The following is a 17,564-nucleotide window of genomic DNA, read 5'->3' as shown; positions in this document are numbered from 1 at the left end:
GGTCTTTGTTTCTCTCTCCCATGTATTCTCCTGCTGTTCAGTCACTCTTGGCTGGATTGTCGTCATTTATTTGTCCCCTTCTTGTAGTGAGTATTCCTGGTTTTCAGCATTTTTGTGGATTCATGTTTTGGATTGTTGCTTCTGTTGAACTTTTGGTTAATTAAACCTTCAAGTAACAATCTTAAGCTTTTGTGTCTGCATTTGGGTCCTGTCGGACCTCCACCCCCATTGTGACAGTGGGTCAGTGACGACACTGTGTTGTGTGAGTGGGTGTCTGGCTGGCTTTGTGCAAGTGTGGACGTTACGCAGCAGCATTCACTGTCACGTCGGTGTTAATAACAGAAGTCAGTAAAACTGCATTATAGAAGTCTTGGTGATGGTTGTCATGTGATGCTGAAGATAGATGGTTATTCTACAATGTGTATTCGTATTGTGTTTCACATTTGAGATGCATGCGTTTGACTATTTTTCTTTCGGGTGGGCTGGTGCAGGTGGAAAAATGCCAGGGCTGAAAATCATTCCTGATTCCAAGCCTGGGCTTTACGTAAATATATCAGCAGAATGATTGACAAGTAGGATGACCACTTATTTTGATGATCCACCCAGAAAAAGAACATCCTCCCCTATACCTTTAAGTACAAAAAAAAATATTTTATTATAACTTAGTCCTATGTTTACTTTTATAGTCTAATCTTAGCATTTGATAATTTTTCCACAACATTTTATCACTCTATTATCATGACTCAGCATATTTTCTTTCAGGATGAATCTAAACTTTTTCATTACTTGTCGCCAGCTGGCCCAGATGTCTAGATTATTATTGCCGAGGCATATTAATTAACGCCGCATTGTGGCTTAGTTATTACAGTCTTTCATAACGGCAATGATTTGGGTAAGAAAAAAAAAGTTTTTTTTTTCTCTGTCCGGTCTGGGGTGGGGTTTAAAGCCTCTGTTTCCACACCAACTCCCGGACACCCCGCCTTTCTGCCCCCGGTCACTGAGCTTCCGTTCCCGGACTCAGTGATTAGACTCTCCGCCTGTCCCTCTGGATTTAAAAGAAGTTTGAACGTTGTTTTAGAGGAAGTCGTGAACACAAGAACAGCGGCGTGAACCCGGATACAGTCAGATTCGTGCCACGTTCATGAAGCGCAAACTTTGCTCCAACAGCTGCCTGAACATCTGGAAACCTCTGAGCTGCTGCGACAAACTGGAGGAAAAGTGACTCGTCAGCGCAACAGTTGGACTGACTCACGCAGTTTCAGGACATTTAACGGGGGTTGATAACGTCTGTCTGAGTCTGAGCTGCGTGTTCCGCTTATTGTTGACTCACGCAGGCAGAAACATTCATCCGCCGCCGGGACATCTGCCGAGCCCTGAGGCTGCGGGGCCGCCGGCCGGGAGCCTCCGTCAGGTGAAAGGCGTGGCTCTGGGCGGAGGGAGCTTTGTTCAGACTACACCTGAATAAGGGATCCAGTTACCCGAGTCTGTTGGATCGCTGATAGCTGCTTTTAGCTTATGGAAATTCTACTAAATGGGTAACCCAAAGTCTGATTACCGTAATGACCGTATAGGCTTGACCCTTTTGGACGACAGAAAACTGTCTCAGACTGATTTTAGTGCTTAACTTATTTTTTATTGAAAGTTGGAGATTATGGCTTTGTCTCAGGTCCAGTGTCTGGACGACCACCACGTCAACTGGCGCATTAGCGAGAGCAAGCCGGAGTTTTTCTACAGCGAGGACCAACGGCTGGCCCTCGAAGCACTCATCACCAAGGGCCGCGATGCGTTCACGGACTACATCCAGAAGCACGAAATTCGGGGGTTCCTCTCTGAAACGGAACTGGAGAGAGTCACGCGCATCGCCGAGGCGTACAGACCGGGCCACGAACACCACCCGAGGCCGGGGACACCCGGGGCGGGGAACTTGACTCCTGGGTCCGGAGAAGAAGGAGAGGACGGAGAGGTGTCGCTCGCCTACTGGCCGGACCGGTCCGAGGCCTCGGTGGCGGAGCTGGACCTCGGGTGGCCTGACTCCATCTCATACAGAGGGGTGACGCGCGTGACCGTGTACACGCAGCCTCCCACAGAGGGTCACACGCACATCAAAGAGGTGGTTCGGAAGAGCATTGCTGGAGCTCAGAAGGTGAGGAGTATGGTGCTGGTGGAGGTTTCTAATAGAAACTCATATAAAATGTTTGGTTGATCTCACCATTCCTTTGTCCATGTGCCTAAGTGCCTATTCATAAAAAAACTTTAATAACATTTATAGATAAGGGTTGTGCTAAGATGGAAGAAATATCAATTAAAAACTATGTTGTAGACAGTCATTTGCATCCTTTTGAAGTATAGAAATAGAAAATTAAAATCATTAAAGAGGCTGGCATTCACAAAGGCTACAGCTATGCTTATTAACAGAAAGTTTAGTGGAAGGAAGAAAACATGTTGGACAAGTATACAGTCAAAAACAATAATCACAGCCTTGCGATTGTGAAGTAGGGCTGCAACTAACGATTGTGTTGCTAATAGGTCAGTATTTAAATCCTTTTTTGATTAATAATTGGATGTCAAATGTTGCTTTATAAGAGATTTTTCATAATGGCATGTTTACTGACAAATCAGGTTTTCATCTTGAATGCAAAATGCATTTATATTTTTACAGTTATGGCTTGATTTCTGCTCTTGTTTGGTATTTGTTTCTGCAAATCTGTCTGTAACAATTATTTGATTACTGAAAAAGCTGCCTGTTATTTCGCAAATCAATGATTTAGGATTGATCAGATAAATGTTTTCAGTACTCATGTATATGAAAGCCCATTAGAGAGTCTATGAGAAATCGACAAGGCATGGTGGGATGCAGCCAGAGCCACCACAAACACAGACATACAGATCACATGGGCTTTCACCGCTGCATTCCTTTTATTCCTGCCAATCCTGATACAGAGATGTCAGATGTGCATTATGGGGGAAATTGGGAATCAGGAATTAGAATCCCCCCTTTTCACATGATGGATGGAAAAAAAAGTTTGAGGTCATAAGAAGGTCGAGGAAATATAGATAACCAAGCTGAGTTGGTAATGAAAATACCTTCACATTGTAACAGTTAGATGTTTCCCGGTATCATAAACGTTACCTAACAGTAAATTTTACACTTTTATACCAATGGATTAGTGGTTTTGATTTTATCAGTGCTTCTTCTTTTATAGAGGGGAGGCCATCATTTTATGCTCACTTGGCAAACTCAGCTCAGACTATTCAGTCTATTGTCTAAAATTCAACTCAAGCCTAATGTTCTTTCCATGTTCTGTTTGCAGCAGCTTTCCTTTTCATACATTTGCTTCCCAACCATGTGCCGCCCTCCCACACGCCTACATCAAAGTTTTATAGAAGCAGGTCTGAGCTTGAGGTGTCAGAGGAAAGAAATGCACTTGCGTCACTAAACACGTTTACATGCCTGCTAGACGAACAAAACTTTTACCTTTCTTACTCATAAGTCTCATATGACGGTTTAGTATTACACTAAAGATTAATTAGACCTTATTTGAAAATCACAGACATAATTATATGGATTAGTAGACTCTGATTGGTTTTCCAAATAATCTGAGAGCTGCTTTTCAGTATTGTTGGCAGATGTTTGGATATTAATTTAAATCGTGATCATCTTGTTTTCCAGTTGTGCCCTTTTGGTTAAGTCAGCAGGACTGCTATGTCTCTGGCGCTACTTTGCAGCAGAGGAACACAGAGTCACCCGTCTAGCTGCATTTTATCGCCTCTCTGCAAAACATTCTTTGTCTCTAACAGTCACTTGATGAAACTTGTACTTTCTGGACTGGAATTCATTCCTTCCTAATTTATTGTTCCTTCCCCTAAAGTGCCAGGCTTCCTCTGTCCATTTAATGAGTTTAATATTGTTGATAACAGTAGAATAATGTGAACCCACCCTTAGACCAGGAAACATTAACACAAGCTCTGCCTTCCTGTGTGTGTTTTATGTTATTTATTTTCTTTTTTTGTGTGTGTGTGTATGTGCAGGTGATTGCTGTGGTGATGGACGTGTTTACAGATGTGGATATCTTTCGAGACCTTCTGGACGCATCCTATAAACGCAGAATCCCTGTGTACATAATTCTGGATATAGCTGCAGTGCCCTGCTTTCTTTCCATGTGTGGAAGAGCTGATATGCACAGAGGGCACCTAAAGGTTTGTATGCACACACCCGCACATGGATGGGATTTTGATAAGAAGCAGGGAGTAGATGATAATCTCATGAAAATGTTTTTTTTTAAAACAGGTTTGTTCTTTTAGAGAAATATTCTTTAGAAAAACAGTGTTTATCAATAAGATCAGAGTTTTTGATGTAGAACTGGATTAGATGGCTTTATTGATTTAGTCTTGCTGGTTCTTGCCTTTAGGCGTCTCCCTTGTTCCAGCCAGTTGTTCAACATTGAACATTACTGTTATTTTTCTGCCTCTGAGGTAAACTGGTTAAGCCACTAACAGAAAATGCTTAGTGTTTCACAGGAATTTTATAAAGGAGTTTTTTAGACTGGAGGCCAGAAAGATGCTGAACATTTTCCCGCCTGTGCTGCAGGCAATTAAATAAGCCACCAACACTCCCTTCGCTGTCACTGTTTCTCTTTCAGTTCCCCACCTTCCTCTCTAAGGTATTCGCCCCGTTTAGCTTCTTTTTTTTTTCATTTTTCTTTTCTCTTATCTGTCCCCATTTACTGTCCTCAGTGTTTATGGCTCCTTTCTGTAGCTGCTCCTGTGAGATTTTGCACAGATCTATCGCTCAGCCAGGAACCACACCCTTATCACAGAGCTGAAGACAAACACCACAGGGTGTGTCAATGAAGCATGAGAGTCCAAGCTCTAACCTGCAAAGTCACTCAACATCATGCAGAGATTATTAATGCTGAGCACCAACTCTTAAGCAACAAGGAAAGGCTTTCTCTTAAGGCCCTCCAGTCTGTTGTTGCCATTATTTTCCCCTTTGTGCATTGAAGTCCTGTCTGCCCTCAATGCCAAACCCTGTGGAGTTTTACAGTGCTAACACTCTTTGTGTGTGTTTGTGTAGAATCTGCGTGTGCGCTGCTGCGGAGGGTTGGAATTTTTCACGCGATCAGCACAGAGGGTGCGAGGATCCTTGAGTGAGAAGTTCCTCCTTGTAGATGGAGACAGAGCCATCTCTGGTTCATACAGGTGAGCGCTAATAATTCAGTGCTTGGTCACTAACATCTAACTGACTGTCTTTTAGTTTTTTAGTGCCTTGCAAAGTTTTCAGTTTTTCTATAGATCCTGGCTTCTGTCTCTGATCACTTTAAGACACCTCACCAAAGAACCAAAGAATTATGCACATACCCCCGATTATACCTCTCTCAGATTATTATCTACCTAATGTTTCAGTTGGGTGGACCAATGGTGTAAGTTTGGGTCTACCAACAGCTTCTTTTTCTGTTGAATCATAGTCAGTTTAGGTAGAGCAGGTCGGTATTATGACAACAATAGAAAAAATTGAATTGCTTTTAGGTATAATGTAAAATCTAAAGTCATTTTTGGGCCCAAAGCAACTTTTTCAACAGTCATGTACTGCTAAATGTCGTCTTTTATTAGATTTGAAGTAATGTAGAAAACAACCATCAATAGACAATTGTCAGCTTGCTTTTAAAGGCTCATGATCATGCTTTCAAAGTACAACCACTGGCACTGGTGACTGTGTCAAAAGTACAGCAACAAGTGAATGCTTTGTATATGGGCAGGATGGGTGGCTGCTTTCAGTAGGAATTGCTAATATTTCCCTGGCAAATGAAAATAAATCAATCCTCCATGTAAGATACTTTGTAAATGGATAGAAATGTAATTTTATTGGGTATAATATGGAGTTTTGGGGGGTGCAACTTTGACAAAATTATGTTTGGAAAATGCCCTCCATCCTAATACACATTCTCTATACACTATAGGAACATCAAAAGCAGCGTGCATACTTCACAGATGGGACAGCACCAGATTTTTGACTAAATAAATCCCTTTCCTCATTTTAAACACACGCAAGGCACAATAAGTTAGAGAGAGCAGCGTGACAGCAGCTGGAGGAACTTCCTTTGTTGATGAAATAATGTAAAGTACAAAACAAATTGCATGGATAACCAAGCAAATATTATGCTGTTAGCTAATTATCAAATAGAAATATGAACTGAAAACTTGGTAGAAGATTATTGAAAAACAATGACTGATTTCTGTGTCTGATTTTTAAAGGATTTTCTTCCCTGTTGTCAAAAAGAAATAATTGTTATTGCTTGCACTTCTTCTTTTGTCCTCCACCATCTTATTTCCTGTATTTTTAAACACACATTGCACGAACATTGGATCAGAGGTAACTATAAAAACGTTCATCTAAAAAATAGTAAGGCCCTTGAATTGAGCCAAAGGCTAGTGTTAGAAAGCTAGAGTTAAAAAACGTACACATTCCCTATACAGTTCTAAATCGAATGTTCAGTTTGTTGGTTTTGTCTAGTTTCTATCCCTCACCCAGGCCTTAGAGTTTACCCCCGCAGGAGGAAGCTCACATAAATCAACCACACACATCCTGCTCAGCAGAAAATTACTGACAGAAATACTTAGCAACTAGCTGATGTACAAAGAGGAGAATGTAGCAGCCACAGAGGCAGATAATATCCTCGGTGTCTCGTGGGGAGCTGGGTCATACTAAAATATGATTGCTAATGCGTCACAGTTGCAGCACCGCTTAAATCTGATTCATGGCAGCCAGGCCACAGCTATGCTGCTTCTGTTTATTAGCATGCAATGCCTTGAAGAAGTTTCACTACCTCTTTTAATTATTACATTTATTTATGTCGTTGCCAACATCTTTGGATTTGATCAGAATCCAATAAACCAACACAAAGGACAGAAACCCTTTGAAGAGGGAGTTTTGGAGTGACTATGACCTGGATGGCTGAGAATCTTCAACAGGAACTTGCCTTAGATGACTTGTGGGTTTTCAGACTGTTTAACTTGCCAGTTAAGAAGGTCCCTCCTGGCCACAAAACCAGCATTTTTTCCTTGTCTATCAAATTGCTTTTAGCAAACTACTTGAGCTGTGAATCTCTGCAGCTCCTCCAGAGTTACTTTGGTTAATGTTTTTCTGGGTCAGTTCCTTGTTTTATGCTGTCCTTGTTTGGCTTGTCGGGTTAAGTGGCCACCCTTGTTGTGGTTGGTTTATAATAGTCATATTCTGATAAAAAACAAACAAGCTAACCCTGCTTCTCCTTGTCTGCTATGTTCCTTCATGATGCTGTTTATTCTCTAATTCTATCCAACAAACCTCTGAGGCCTCCACAGCAAAGCTGGATTTGATACTAAGATTAGATCACTCACAGAGAGATGCTGCTGATAGCCAGGAGACTTGTGAAGATATTTGATGACCCTAGGATCTATGTATTGGTGTCCAAGTAACGGGAGGCTGTATTTTATGTGGGGTTTTTTTCTCATACAGATATAACTGTTAGTTTCAAAGTGAGTAAATGTGTAAGGGCTATGGATACTACAAGGCTTTCTTTCTGGGACTCATAAGGGCTCAGTAGATTTCATCATCCTCTTTTTGTCTTCCAGCTGAGTCAAAACCAGCAACGTTTATCAGTTATTGTGAAACTGATGTGAAGGCAAATCTCTTCAAATTACTTAAAAGAGCTCAGAGACATTACACCCCGTGGACGGATTGTGTAATGGTTTCTATATCCAGTGTTTATCCTTTCTGGTCGTTTGTTACATGTTGCAGCACATCTAATATCAGCTGAGGCTAATTTTAATAAACTACCCAGACTTTCCTGCAGGCAAACAGAGAACGCCTTTGTCTGTAGAGGCATGCTTGTCTAGCTTCTTCACTGCTGTGACTCTGATTCCTCCAGGAAGGGTTAACAATTATGTGATTTGATCAAAGATCATCTGGAGATGTGTGACTTCAGCAAAAAGACATCTGGTGCAGTTATATGGCTGTAATAGCTTACTACTTGGGTTTTTCCCAGGTGGTAATGAAATGTTAATCTACTCCGGTGACCTAATGTTTTAATCTCTGTGGTGTTGCAGTTTCACCTGGTCCTCTTCCCGACTGGACCGGAACCTCATCACCGTCATAACTGGGCAGGCAGTAGAGACCTTCGACATTCAGTTTCGGGATCTCTTCCTTACGTCCAGGGGAGTGTCGCTCAGCAAGGTTCCCTTGCAGGACGAGCCAATCCCCGACCCGCTGCCTCAGACAGTGCCTGCACCTGTCCCAGCTTCTGTCGCCAGAAAGCTCATCAATCCCAAATACGCACTTGTCACAACAGGAGCTCACACAAGCCCCACCCCCTCTGACCAGAACTCCAGTAAAAAGGAATCAAACTCCCAGATTCCCGCTGGGTTGAAGGTGATGAAAGCACGCCTTAAGGAGGTTATTGAGGAGTCGCCCCTACACCCTGGGTTAGTCCATCTGGAGAAAGCCAACTTAATCCCGTATCTGCCAACCTGGCCGGAGCCAGATCCCCCGAGTGATGTGATCGGCTTCATCAACATCAGGGATGAAAAGAGAGCCCATCAGGTTCACCTCCAGAGGTCGGAAAGGTTCGAGGTCAGCCAGGCTATACGCTTCAGCTCACCACTGACTCAACCAGCACCGACTGAGGAATCCAACGCAAATCAGGGTGAAAAAGACACTCAAACAGGAAACAATCTGCCTGGGACTGGGAGTGCTAAAGACTCCACCCCTGTAGTTCCAGCAGAAAACAAGCTTGGATCCCAAAGTGCTCCAAATAAGGACCAAACTGACTCCAGAGGACCCACTGAGAGGCCCAGCACATCTCCACAACATGAACCACAAACGTCTACAACACAACCCAAAGTTACTGCTGATACACAGCCTATGGACAATGCTGGAAAAACTCAAGAAACACCGCCTGCAGCGCCTCCCGTTCCCAAACGCCGCACGCTGCAGTTGGTCATAGACCCCGCCTCATCAGAGCAGCCCGGTGAGGCTCAGGTCACTCTGATCAAAATGGACCAGGTGGATAATCTACACAAAGAGCAACCCGAGAAGACCCGGAACCGTATCCGGTTAACGTCGAAGAATGACAGCGGAGACTCTGGCAGCAACGAAGAGGGGAGCCAGGACAGCACTAAGGTCATCTGCGACCGAGCGCTCAACGACGAACCCTCGAGCGCTTCCACAGCATCAGAGGAGGAGTTCTATGACTGTTCCCAGCAGGACGCAGGCGGCGAAGCGCTCACCAATGGGGGGCAGACCGGATCAGGAAGAGGGCCTTCCCACGGAGACGGACTCAACATGATGGCTCGCTTCTCTCAGAGCATGCTGGACCTGCGGGAGGCCAACCAATCAGAGGGCGGCTCCTCCCTCATTCGCCAATCCCAGCAACTACGTAGACAGGGACATGCTTCCCCACACCGACACATAGGACAGGTGAGCACACATAAAAACAAAAAAACCACTTGCTAACCTGTAAGAAGTGATAAAAGAACTAAGCCAGCTTCCATCACTTTATGAACAATGGTTTTGTTGTTTTAAGTTCTGGAATTACAAGTCCAGCCAACCTGCTTCATTAGAACTTATTTATCCACCGCCTCCAAAAATGTCCTAACACCCCTTGAAATTGTCTAGTTTTTTCCCACTTTACAACAGGATGCCTTTTGTTGATCTTTTATGTGAAAGATCTCAACTCAGGATCTTCATAAGATCTATTTTCCCCTTGCTTCAACAAAATAAGAGTTTCTGGTGCCACAAAACCAACAAAGGACTTAGTTTGACAAGTATACGTTGTATGAAAAAAAGTTTAAACTTCGAAAATGAGGCTATCTGAGTTTATAAGCTGCCTGGTATAAACTCTCATAAACTTTTAGCATTAATCTGGTGGAAAACGTTTTTGCTGATGTTAAACAGAAATAGAACAACTGTTCAAACCAGCCTTACTATATATTATCTATACAATCCAAGACACTTTTTGGAGCCACTTTGAGAAAGCTAATTAACCAGTGTGGCTCCGGGGCCTCAGGTTATCGACCTCTGACCTAGACAGACAGGATTGGTAAGGAAAGAATCAGGCAGAGCAGCAGTCAAGGGGCCACCATGTGTTTGCAGATTGAAGGCCATCCAGGAAACACGACAAACATTCAATAGGTTTTTTGATCAGAAGAAGGAAAATCTGAACTTTAATGCCACTATAGAAATACGTTAAGTGGCAGAAACGTACCGCTGAACATAGAGCTAAACACATGGTCCTTTTTTCAGTAAGGAAAGGGAAGCTTACCAGAGCTGATGGGAAGATGAATGGAGGGAAAACTAGAACAATTCTGGAAGAAAAGACTTGGATCAAAGCGTCACGATGGCTCAGTCAGACCCCAGACCGGGTTTTTATCAAGGATCTGAGGCAAGACTGAAATAATTGCTGTTCACAGGTGCTAGGCAGAACAGGGCAACATTTCAATCTGTTGATACGGACAGCTTTTGCTGGGAATGATTCTTCTACTGAATATTGACCAAAACAAAGGCACCCCAAACCTTTTTAGACATTTATTTTAAAACACTTTAAAACCATGTAGGATTTCTTCTTCCACTTAGAAATGACACAATGCGTCATATCGATCTATTCCATCAATTGAATGAGTATCCATATGTTTGCAAATCACTGTTTATTTTTAAGTAACTCTTCAGCCAAAGAAGGAAGATTCCCAGGATGTTAGGTTTGCATAAAGCTGTGTAGTTTCTCTGTGTTGAACTGAGAAATAAATACTGAAGGAAGCTTTTGCGTAAGAATGATATTAAAAATGTTTTTTGATTGTATGGCATTAAAAATCCCTGCTGTCATTATGATCCTGCATCTGTCAGGACTGATCACTGGGAAAGTCCTCAGCTTCCCAGAAGTATTTTTTTCAGCATTGATTTACAGGAAATGCTGAGAATCTTTTTCAGACATGCACACACACACACACACACACATACATCTGTTTTACAAACTCATCTAAAAAAAAAAACTGTTTGCCAGTTCACCTGTGGCAGCGAAACAAGTCTCTACCTGCAAAGACACGGCGTGTTTTACCTTTGTTCTCTTAATTAAAATCAATGCGTGGATGTTGTCTTTGTTTGAGTGGGCGTGCACCTGGATAGAGGGCTCGGCTAATCATGCCCGGAAGGATGATGAAGATGAAGGGCAGCAACTTCAGATAGGCGGCAAAGATTGAAGCTCCTTTGACGTGACTCATGTTCTTAGCTGACAAGGACCGTTGTACAATGACCTGTATGTACAGGAGAGATAAATCAAGAACAAAACAATAATATTAGGAGGACAAATAGAGGCTGAAATAATCTATGGCCACCATGAAAGGAAAGTGAAGGGAAAATATGTGCTTCCCCAAAAAACAGGTTGACCTACCTTTCGAAGAAAAGGTAAAAACAAAGTTTCTTTTAGAGAAAATTAGGAAGTTTTAGATACTAAAACAACCCTAATTTCTAATTAAACATAAATTATTCATCAAAACAGAAATGAAATGGGATAAATGGTGAAATAAGAATTGTAAAAATAGACTTATTTCAAAGCATAACAAAGAAAATGATAAAAATCCATCCATTTTCTCCCGCTTAGTCCTATCTCAGTGTATGGGCGAGAGGCGTGGTACACCTCGGATAGGTCGCCAGTCTGTTGCCAATTAACCTAACAGGAAGAATTAGGAGTACCAGTAGAGAACCCACACATGCACATGGAGAACATGAAAACTCCATGCAGCAAGATCAGCATTCCGCTGATCAGTTGTTTGTTTCTTGGCATGGTGAACATTTCAGGTAAACGCCTGATGTAGGCAGACCAATTTAAAGCTATTTCCTGTTTTCGGTTCTCTTATTATTTGAAATGTAGAAAAAATTAATATACCTTTTTATATCCAGACATTATTCCAGGAAGTGTAAATACTGTTTTTAAGGGGGACTAACTATTTTAAGAATCCATCAATTTTGTGCAAAATGTTTTGTATCTTTTACAACTAAACATTTTTGTGTTTTCTCGTTTTTTGAGGTCGTTTTCAATATTATTCTAAATCTTTGTTTTAAAAAGAAATCACAGTATTTGTCAATATGACACATTACTAAGTATCTAACAGTGATTAAGGTGAGGGAATAAAGTTATTATGTAGTTAAAGAGTTTTATTACCGGTACAACATATTTAATGGTTTATTGAGGCTTGTCAGGTGCTGTTTGGCATAAAGATGACAAGATCAGGAATAAAATATGACATGCTTCCTATTCCTGTTTGTTTGTACTTTCACTTATGTTTCACAGTTATAGGGACTCTTATCAGCTTCAGATTACATTCATATTTCGTCTCTAAATATTTTCTGCGTGGTTCTCTTCATATGCCAACAAAGAAACAACAGATAAGAGTCACAGACATTTTCCAGTTCACTCCATTTATTTCACTCCAGGCTCAGTGAAACAAAACAGTCCTGAAGGGCTTAGATAATGATTTGGAAAGTTGAAGAGCAGACAGTTTCGACATGAGACTAAAATTAATGATCGTTAACTGAAGCATTTTTCTGAAAAGTGACTGTGGGTCATCTCACCATCTGTAAGACATTTTTGGGCCTCTGTGAAGAATTAGGTCTTAAACCTTTTTAGATTTGTTACATGTAGACATTTTACTTCTTAAACAAATTAACCCTTTTTTGCTAAAGTATATTAGAAAAGAGCTTTTGAAAAATACATATATTTTAACATATTTCTACATTTTTAGCTGTCCTAAACGTTTTTAAGACTTTCTTGTGGTTCACAGTTTGAAGAGGAAAAGGGAGAAGCAAATAATTTGTTACTAATTAAAAGTTCAACACTGTTAAAGTGTAAAAAAGTTAAAGATATCTTTGAAAAACGCTATTTTTCAAAGGAATAATGAGGCGCTCAAATTTAAGGTGGTATTGTTTTCACTATGAGGTTAAGCTCCAGAAATAAAAGGATAAAGGTTTTTGACACATCTTTGGAGAGGATGGTGTCAATTGTGAAGTGGTCTTTAAAATGTCAAACATTTAAACAGAAGTGTGTGAGAAGAGATTTGCTGAAAGAAATATAAATGTCTTAATAGTTTTGTTTAAATAATATTTATAGCTAATTGAAATGTCTTCTAAGAGTGAAATTATTTGACTTCTTACTTTTTAATCTACCATATTTTCTGGACTATAAGTCTCTGTGTTTTTGCCATGCTTTGAACCATGCAGTTTATTAGAAGGTGCAACTTTACTGTTGATTCCAGAAGAGGAAGTCAAAGGTGGAAATGGAAGAATTAGGGGTTTATTTTCATTTGCAAAAGAACATGCTAGCAGCAAGCACAGCAGAGAACAAATGTCCCGAATTCTCACATTTTGATGTTTATTTGCCGCAGTAAAGGAAAAGTCCGGTCATATTCAGAATACAAACTTCTGAGAGTACTTTAAGGATGAAATTATTACATACTTTTCAATAAATGATAAGCGTTTTTAATTAAGAATAATTTTCATTTGACTGTGCTTTACCGGAGACATCCATGTTTGTCAAAGAGCACTACTGCCGCCTACCGGTGTGTGACGTCACGGTGCGGTATCGGCTGTTGAGGAAGTCCCGGTGCTGTATCTGGTGTTTGTCACAACGCCCTATTATCCATATTGGCCATGACCAGTGCACTATGTGGAGCAGAGAGTAACGGATGAATGACGTGTTTTTTCTCTGGCCAGAAGTTTGATGGCAAATCCTCCCTCTTCAAGTTGGCAATCCAACGATGAACCAGTGGAGGATCATGAATCGGAAAGGGGAAATAAATAATATTTTTTCACTTTTACCTATGTATTGCAACATCCAACTGCCATGCAAGTGGGCATTGTCTGTTTAACTATAGCTCTCATGTATTTCAGTGATGAAGTCCTTTTGAAACCTTAAATAATTGTAGCTGATTGCAGATGTGTCTAGTAATTTTCATTGACTTTGCTTGTAAAGCGGGGAGAATGACGCTAGGGTTTCCGCACCTCGACCTAACTGCCAGAAGATTTCAGTAGTGAGGTGTCACAATATTTGGGCAAAAATGGCCGGTCCAGGACTCAGTGATTGCAACGAAAATTATTATTTTCTATTTTTTTACTGATTAATGGTAAATTAATTAAATCACAGCAAACATATTAGTTTTAGGTATAGATAATGATCCATTGGTTATTACTTGCTGACCGGACTTTTCTTTTAAAGCTGATGAACCAATGAAGAGACTGAGCTCAAATCCTGCAGAGCTGATAAAGCCCCATCTTTCAGTAGAAGCTCTTACCGTTGTGAGTCAACAAGCTAACGCGAGCTAGCGTTTTTCTTTGTCCCTACTACAGGGACGATATGTAGAGCTCCCCCTACAGGTTTGGTGGGAGAAATTTCAGTAGATATCAGCGGTGCATATATTATAGCCCGCTGTGGCTTATGTATGTACATTTCCAGTAAAAAAAATAAATAAATTGGACGTGGCTTATAGTGAGGTGTGCTCTATAGTCCAGAAAATATGGCATTCTTTTGCTCAATAACCTATCCCAAGCTGCAATTTCCCAGCTTGGGATAAATAAAGTACATCTATCTATCTATCTATCTATCTATCTATCTATTTTAATATAAAATAACTCTGGTAAGAACTCTGGTAAGAAACCAAAACTGACAAACCGCTTATGAAAGGTTGAAATAATGGAAACTGAATTATGAGGGACCAAGAATCGCCCCTTGTGGTACTCCATTACTCATCTCTCTGTTGCTTCTCTCCTTACAGCTTTGGGCGGACTCAAGGTCTCCAGCTCGAGATGCAAGATGGAAGGGTCCCAAAGTTATAATTGCAAAACCGGGAAGTTATCACCGCCCTTCAAGAACTGCTGCTCTCGTGATCGGAGGACACCGTTACTGGCAGGGGCAACTGGTGCCGCCCGACCCCACACAGCAGCGCGTGGAAGCCCGCTCTGGGCGATCACCACGGAGACACAGTCCTGGCTACAGGAAGATATCACCCCAGCCAACAGCTGACCCAAAGGGATTGCTCGGAGTGTCTCTGTCAAAACTCAACAGCTTTAAAAGTTTGAAAGGACGAGCAGGAACCTCTCAGAAAAAAGCATCTCATAGTAATAATGCTGCTAGGTAGAACCATTGGTAAGAACAGGTACATGAGGTCCTGGTTAGAAACTGGAAGCAATTCAGTTTGGACTGTTTTCGATTTAAAGCCTGCAGTTCAACATAACTAGGAGAACTGCTGTGATAAGCAGACGTTTCGTCTGTGGGAAAGGAGCTCTGACAGTAATATAGCAGTTATTTGTGTTTACAGACGTGCACATGTGCCATGGATCCTTTGTTTGGTTAAAGAAAAAGATGGACTATTTCCTTCATGTGGTACTTTGTTCAGTATGTTCTGATATACTTGTCTGCTAAGCCAGGCACTCATACAGCATGTTGAGCCTAGAATTACCTCAGATGCTTTTCTTTTTCCTTAAACGGTAATGTTTGTTCACGTCCAACAAACACAGATGAAGTGTCTGAGTTATGTAAGATTGTGTCTACTTATAGAAACAGATCAGGCATCAGCACTGATAGCGCTGTGATTAGTTCCACCTATGCACAAGATGACATGATTACTTTTACATATTTGACAAAGGTTGTTTATAACCTGTGCAAATGTAGACATATCCAGTGTACTGTCATGGGACCGAAAATGAATGTTTTGAATTAAAAGACAGACTGTTGCAAAGATAACTCTGTTTTTGACTCCTCCAGTTGGAAACCTGCTGAAATGAAATAAAATGTTTTGGGAAGCTTCATCAAACTGACAATGAGGGCATACTAATGTGGGGATAATCCAGTTTAATGGTTGGGTAAGGATCTCTAGTTAGAAATGACCCACATATATCGGATGTGTTACATCCATGAACTTAAGTTGTATTTACAGCGATACAGGCGAATTTAACTGGAAGGAAAACAATACATGCAAAAAAAAAAAACATTTTTTAAACTGCCCTGGAAAAGAAAATCTGAAGTTTACACTTGTCTTACCTATGTACATAGAGCTACAAAAATATTCCAACAGCATGATGCTGCCATTAACATGCTTAGACGGATAGCATGGTGCTTTCAGGGTGATATGTGAGGTTAGCTCTCTGCTGCACAACATTTTGTAGCCAGAAAGTTTCGTTTGCAATCTCATCCAACTGAAGTACCTGCTTCTACATTCACTCTTTTCTCTATATGACTTAAGCAAACTGTAAATATAACCTTTAATCACTTGGCTTATCTTAACAGGTTATTATACTTTTGTTTTTTTCCCTCAAGTAATGGCCCTATTGCCCCTAATAATCTCTGGTTAAAACGCTCCTTCGAAGCCATACCTAGATATCTGCAACACATCATTTTCATTTGCAATCATTGGACCGACTGCATATCAGTGATGTTTTTAGGGCCTCAAATATTGTTTTATAATCTAAACTTAACCACTGCTGCTATTTGCTCTCTCAGATTCCCTGACAAGCCTCTGATGCCTTCACAGAGCAGCTGTATTTATGGGTTTTATTTTGAGGTATTAGAATAAAGTGATTTAAAATGCTCATACATAGACTTTCATTTATGAAACATTTGAAAACCAAATACGAACCTGATGCTTTTCTTTGTGTTCATGTATGATAGAAAAGCCCAATGTGATATATATAAGGCTGTACTTCTAAATGGCATAATTTGAAAAGAGTTTAATTGGTTTTGGTACTTTGGGCCCAGAAAAGCTGGTGATTAGTTTGTTCTTAGGGTTGTCTCTTGGACATATTGGATAGCAGATCTGCAGGTCCATGTCTTCACGTTTTGAAAGGATAATTAGGAGATACTTGCATTTTTCAGATAACAGCCACTAAACATCTATCCATCAACCTTCTCCTGCTTTGGGGCAATGGGGCCGTGCCTATCTCCGGAAGTCAATGGGCGAGAGGTGGAGTACACCCTGGACAGCTCACCAGTCTGTCTCAGGGCAACACAGAGGCACACAAAGACATACACACATTTACGCACACACTCACATCTAAGGACAACTTAGATGCCTATTAAACAGGCTGATTGGAGATCTCAATTCCCAGAATTGAACGAGGCTAATTGGCATCTCTAATGAACCCATTACTAATTAACCTTCTTGCTGCAAGGCAACAGTGCTACCTACTGAGCCACCATGCAGCCCTCCACTTAACATTCCTACCTTAAAGCGGATAGTGCACTAAAACCTTTTTTTTTTTTGCATGATGAAGAATAACTGCCTTTTTTTAAGCTTTTCAACTTGATGACCTCTGCGGCTCCACCAAAGCCCCCTGAGGAAAAGAATGCCTTCACAAAAAGCTCAGATTTCTTTAAAATAGTTAAGCCTGAACTTTATCTCATTTGCTGTTGCAAGATTAGAAGTAGAAATTGAGTAAAATCTCAATTTAGCATAAAATATATTCCCAAAAAATGCCTTTTGGATCTGAAAAAATAAGATGTGCTTATTTAGTAGCACTTTAAACATTGGAGAATTCTGGGGGGAAAAAG

At 40.9% G+C, this 17,564-nt stretch overlaps 2 protein-coding genes across 2 annotated transcripts in view; one reads left to right on the top strand and one right to left on the bottom strand.

Moving 5' to 3' along the window:
• slc5a10 (solute carrier family 5 (sodium/sugar cotransporter), member 10) overlaps positions 1-17,564 on the bottom strand; it is a 43,123-nt gene that overhangs the window by 14,320 nt on the left and 11,239 nt on the right. The window contains exon 9 of the mRNA XM_015377357.1: positions 11,145-11,280. Within this exon, the coding sequence (XP_015232843.1) occupies positions 11,145-11,280 (136 nt within the window). The remainder of the gene's footprint in view (positions 1-11,144; positions 11,281-17,564) is intronic.
• On the top strand, positions 1,652-15,789 carry LOC107086426 (protein FAM83G-like). Its single transcript, XM_015377356.1, has 5 exons — positions 1,652-2,143; positions 4,030-4,197; positions 5,075-5,199; positions 8,083-9,451; positions 14,794-15,789. The coding sequence occupies exons 1-5, from the start codon at positions 1,652-1,654 to the stop codon at positions 15,154-15,156; spliced, it is 2,517 nt and encodes an 838-aa protein (XP_015232842.1). The 3' UTR covers positions 15,157-15,789.

The sequence above is a fragment of the Cyprinodon variegatus genome, unplaced genomic scaffold, assembly GCF_000732505.1.
Source record: "Cyprinodon variegatus isolate N-32 unplaced genomic scaffold, C_variegatus-1.0 Scaffold152, whole genome shotgun sequence".
Lineage (NCBI taxonomy): Eukaryota > Metazoa > Chordata > Actinopteri > Cyprinodontiformes > Cyprinodontidae > Cyprinodon > Cyprinodon variegatus.
This window is presented reverse-complemented; position numbering and strand designations above follow the sequence as displayed.

Excerpts from the sequence above, each read along its gene's own strand:
- LOC107086426 (XM_015377356.1), top strand. The coding sequence starts at position 1,652 with ATGGCTTTGTCTCAGGTCCAGTGTCTGGACGACCACCACGTCAACTGG. Across the intron at positions 5,200-8,082 it reads GCCATCTCTGGTTCATACAG|TTTCACCTGGTCCTCTTCCC; the intron begins GTGAGCGCTAAT and ends GTGGTGTTGCAG. Across the intron at positions 9,452-14,793 it reads CACACCGACACATAGGACAG|CTTTGGGCGGACTCAAGGTC; the intron begins GTGAGCACACAT and ends CTCTCCTTACAG.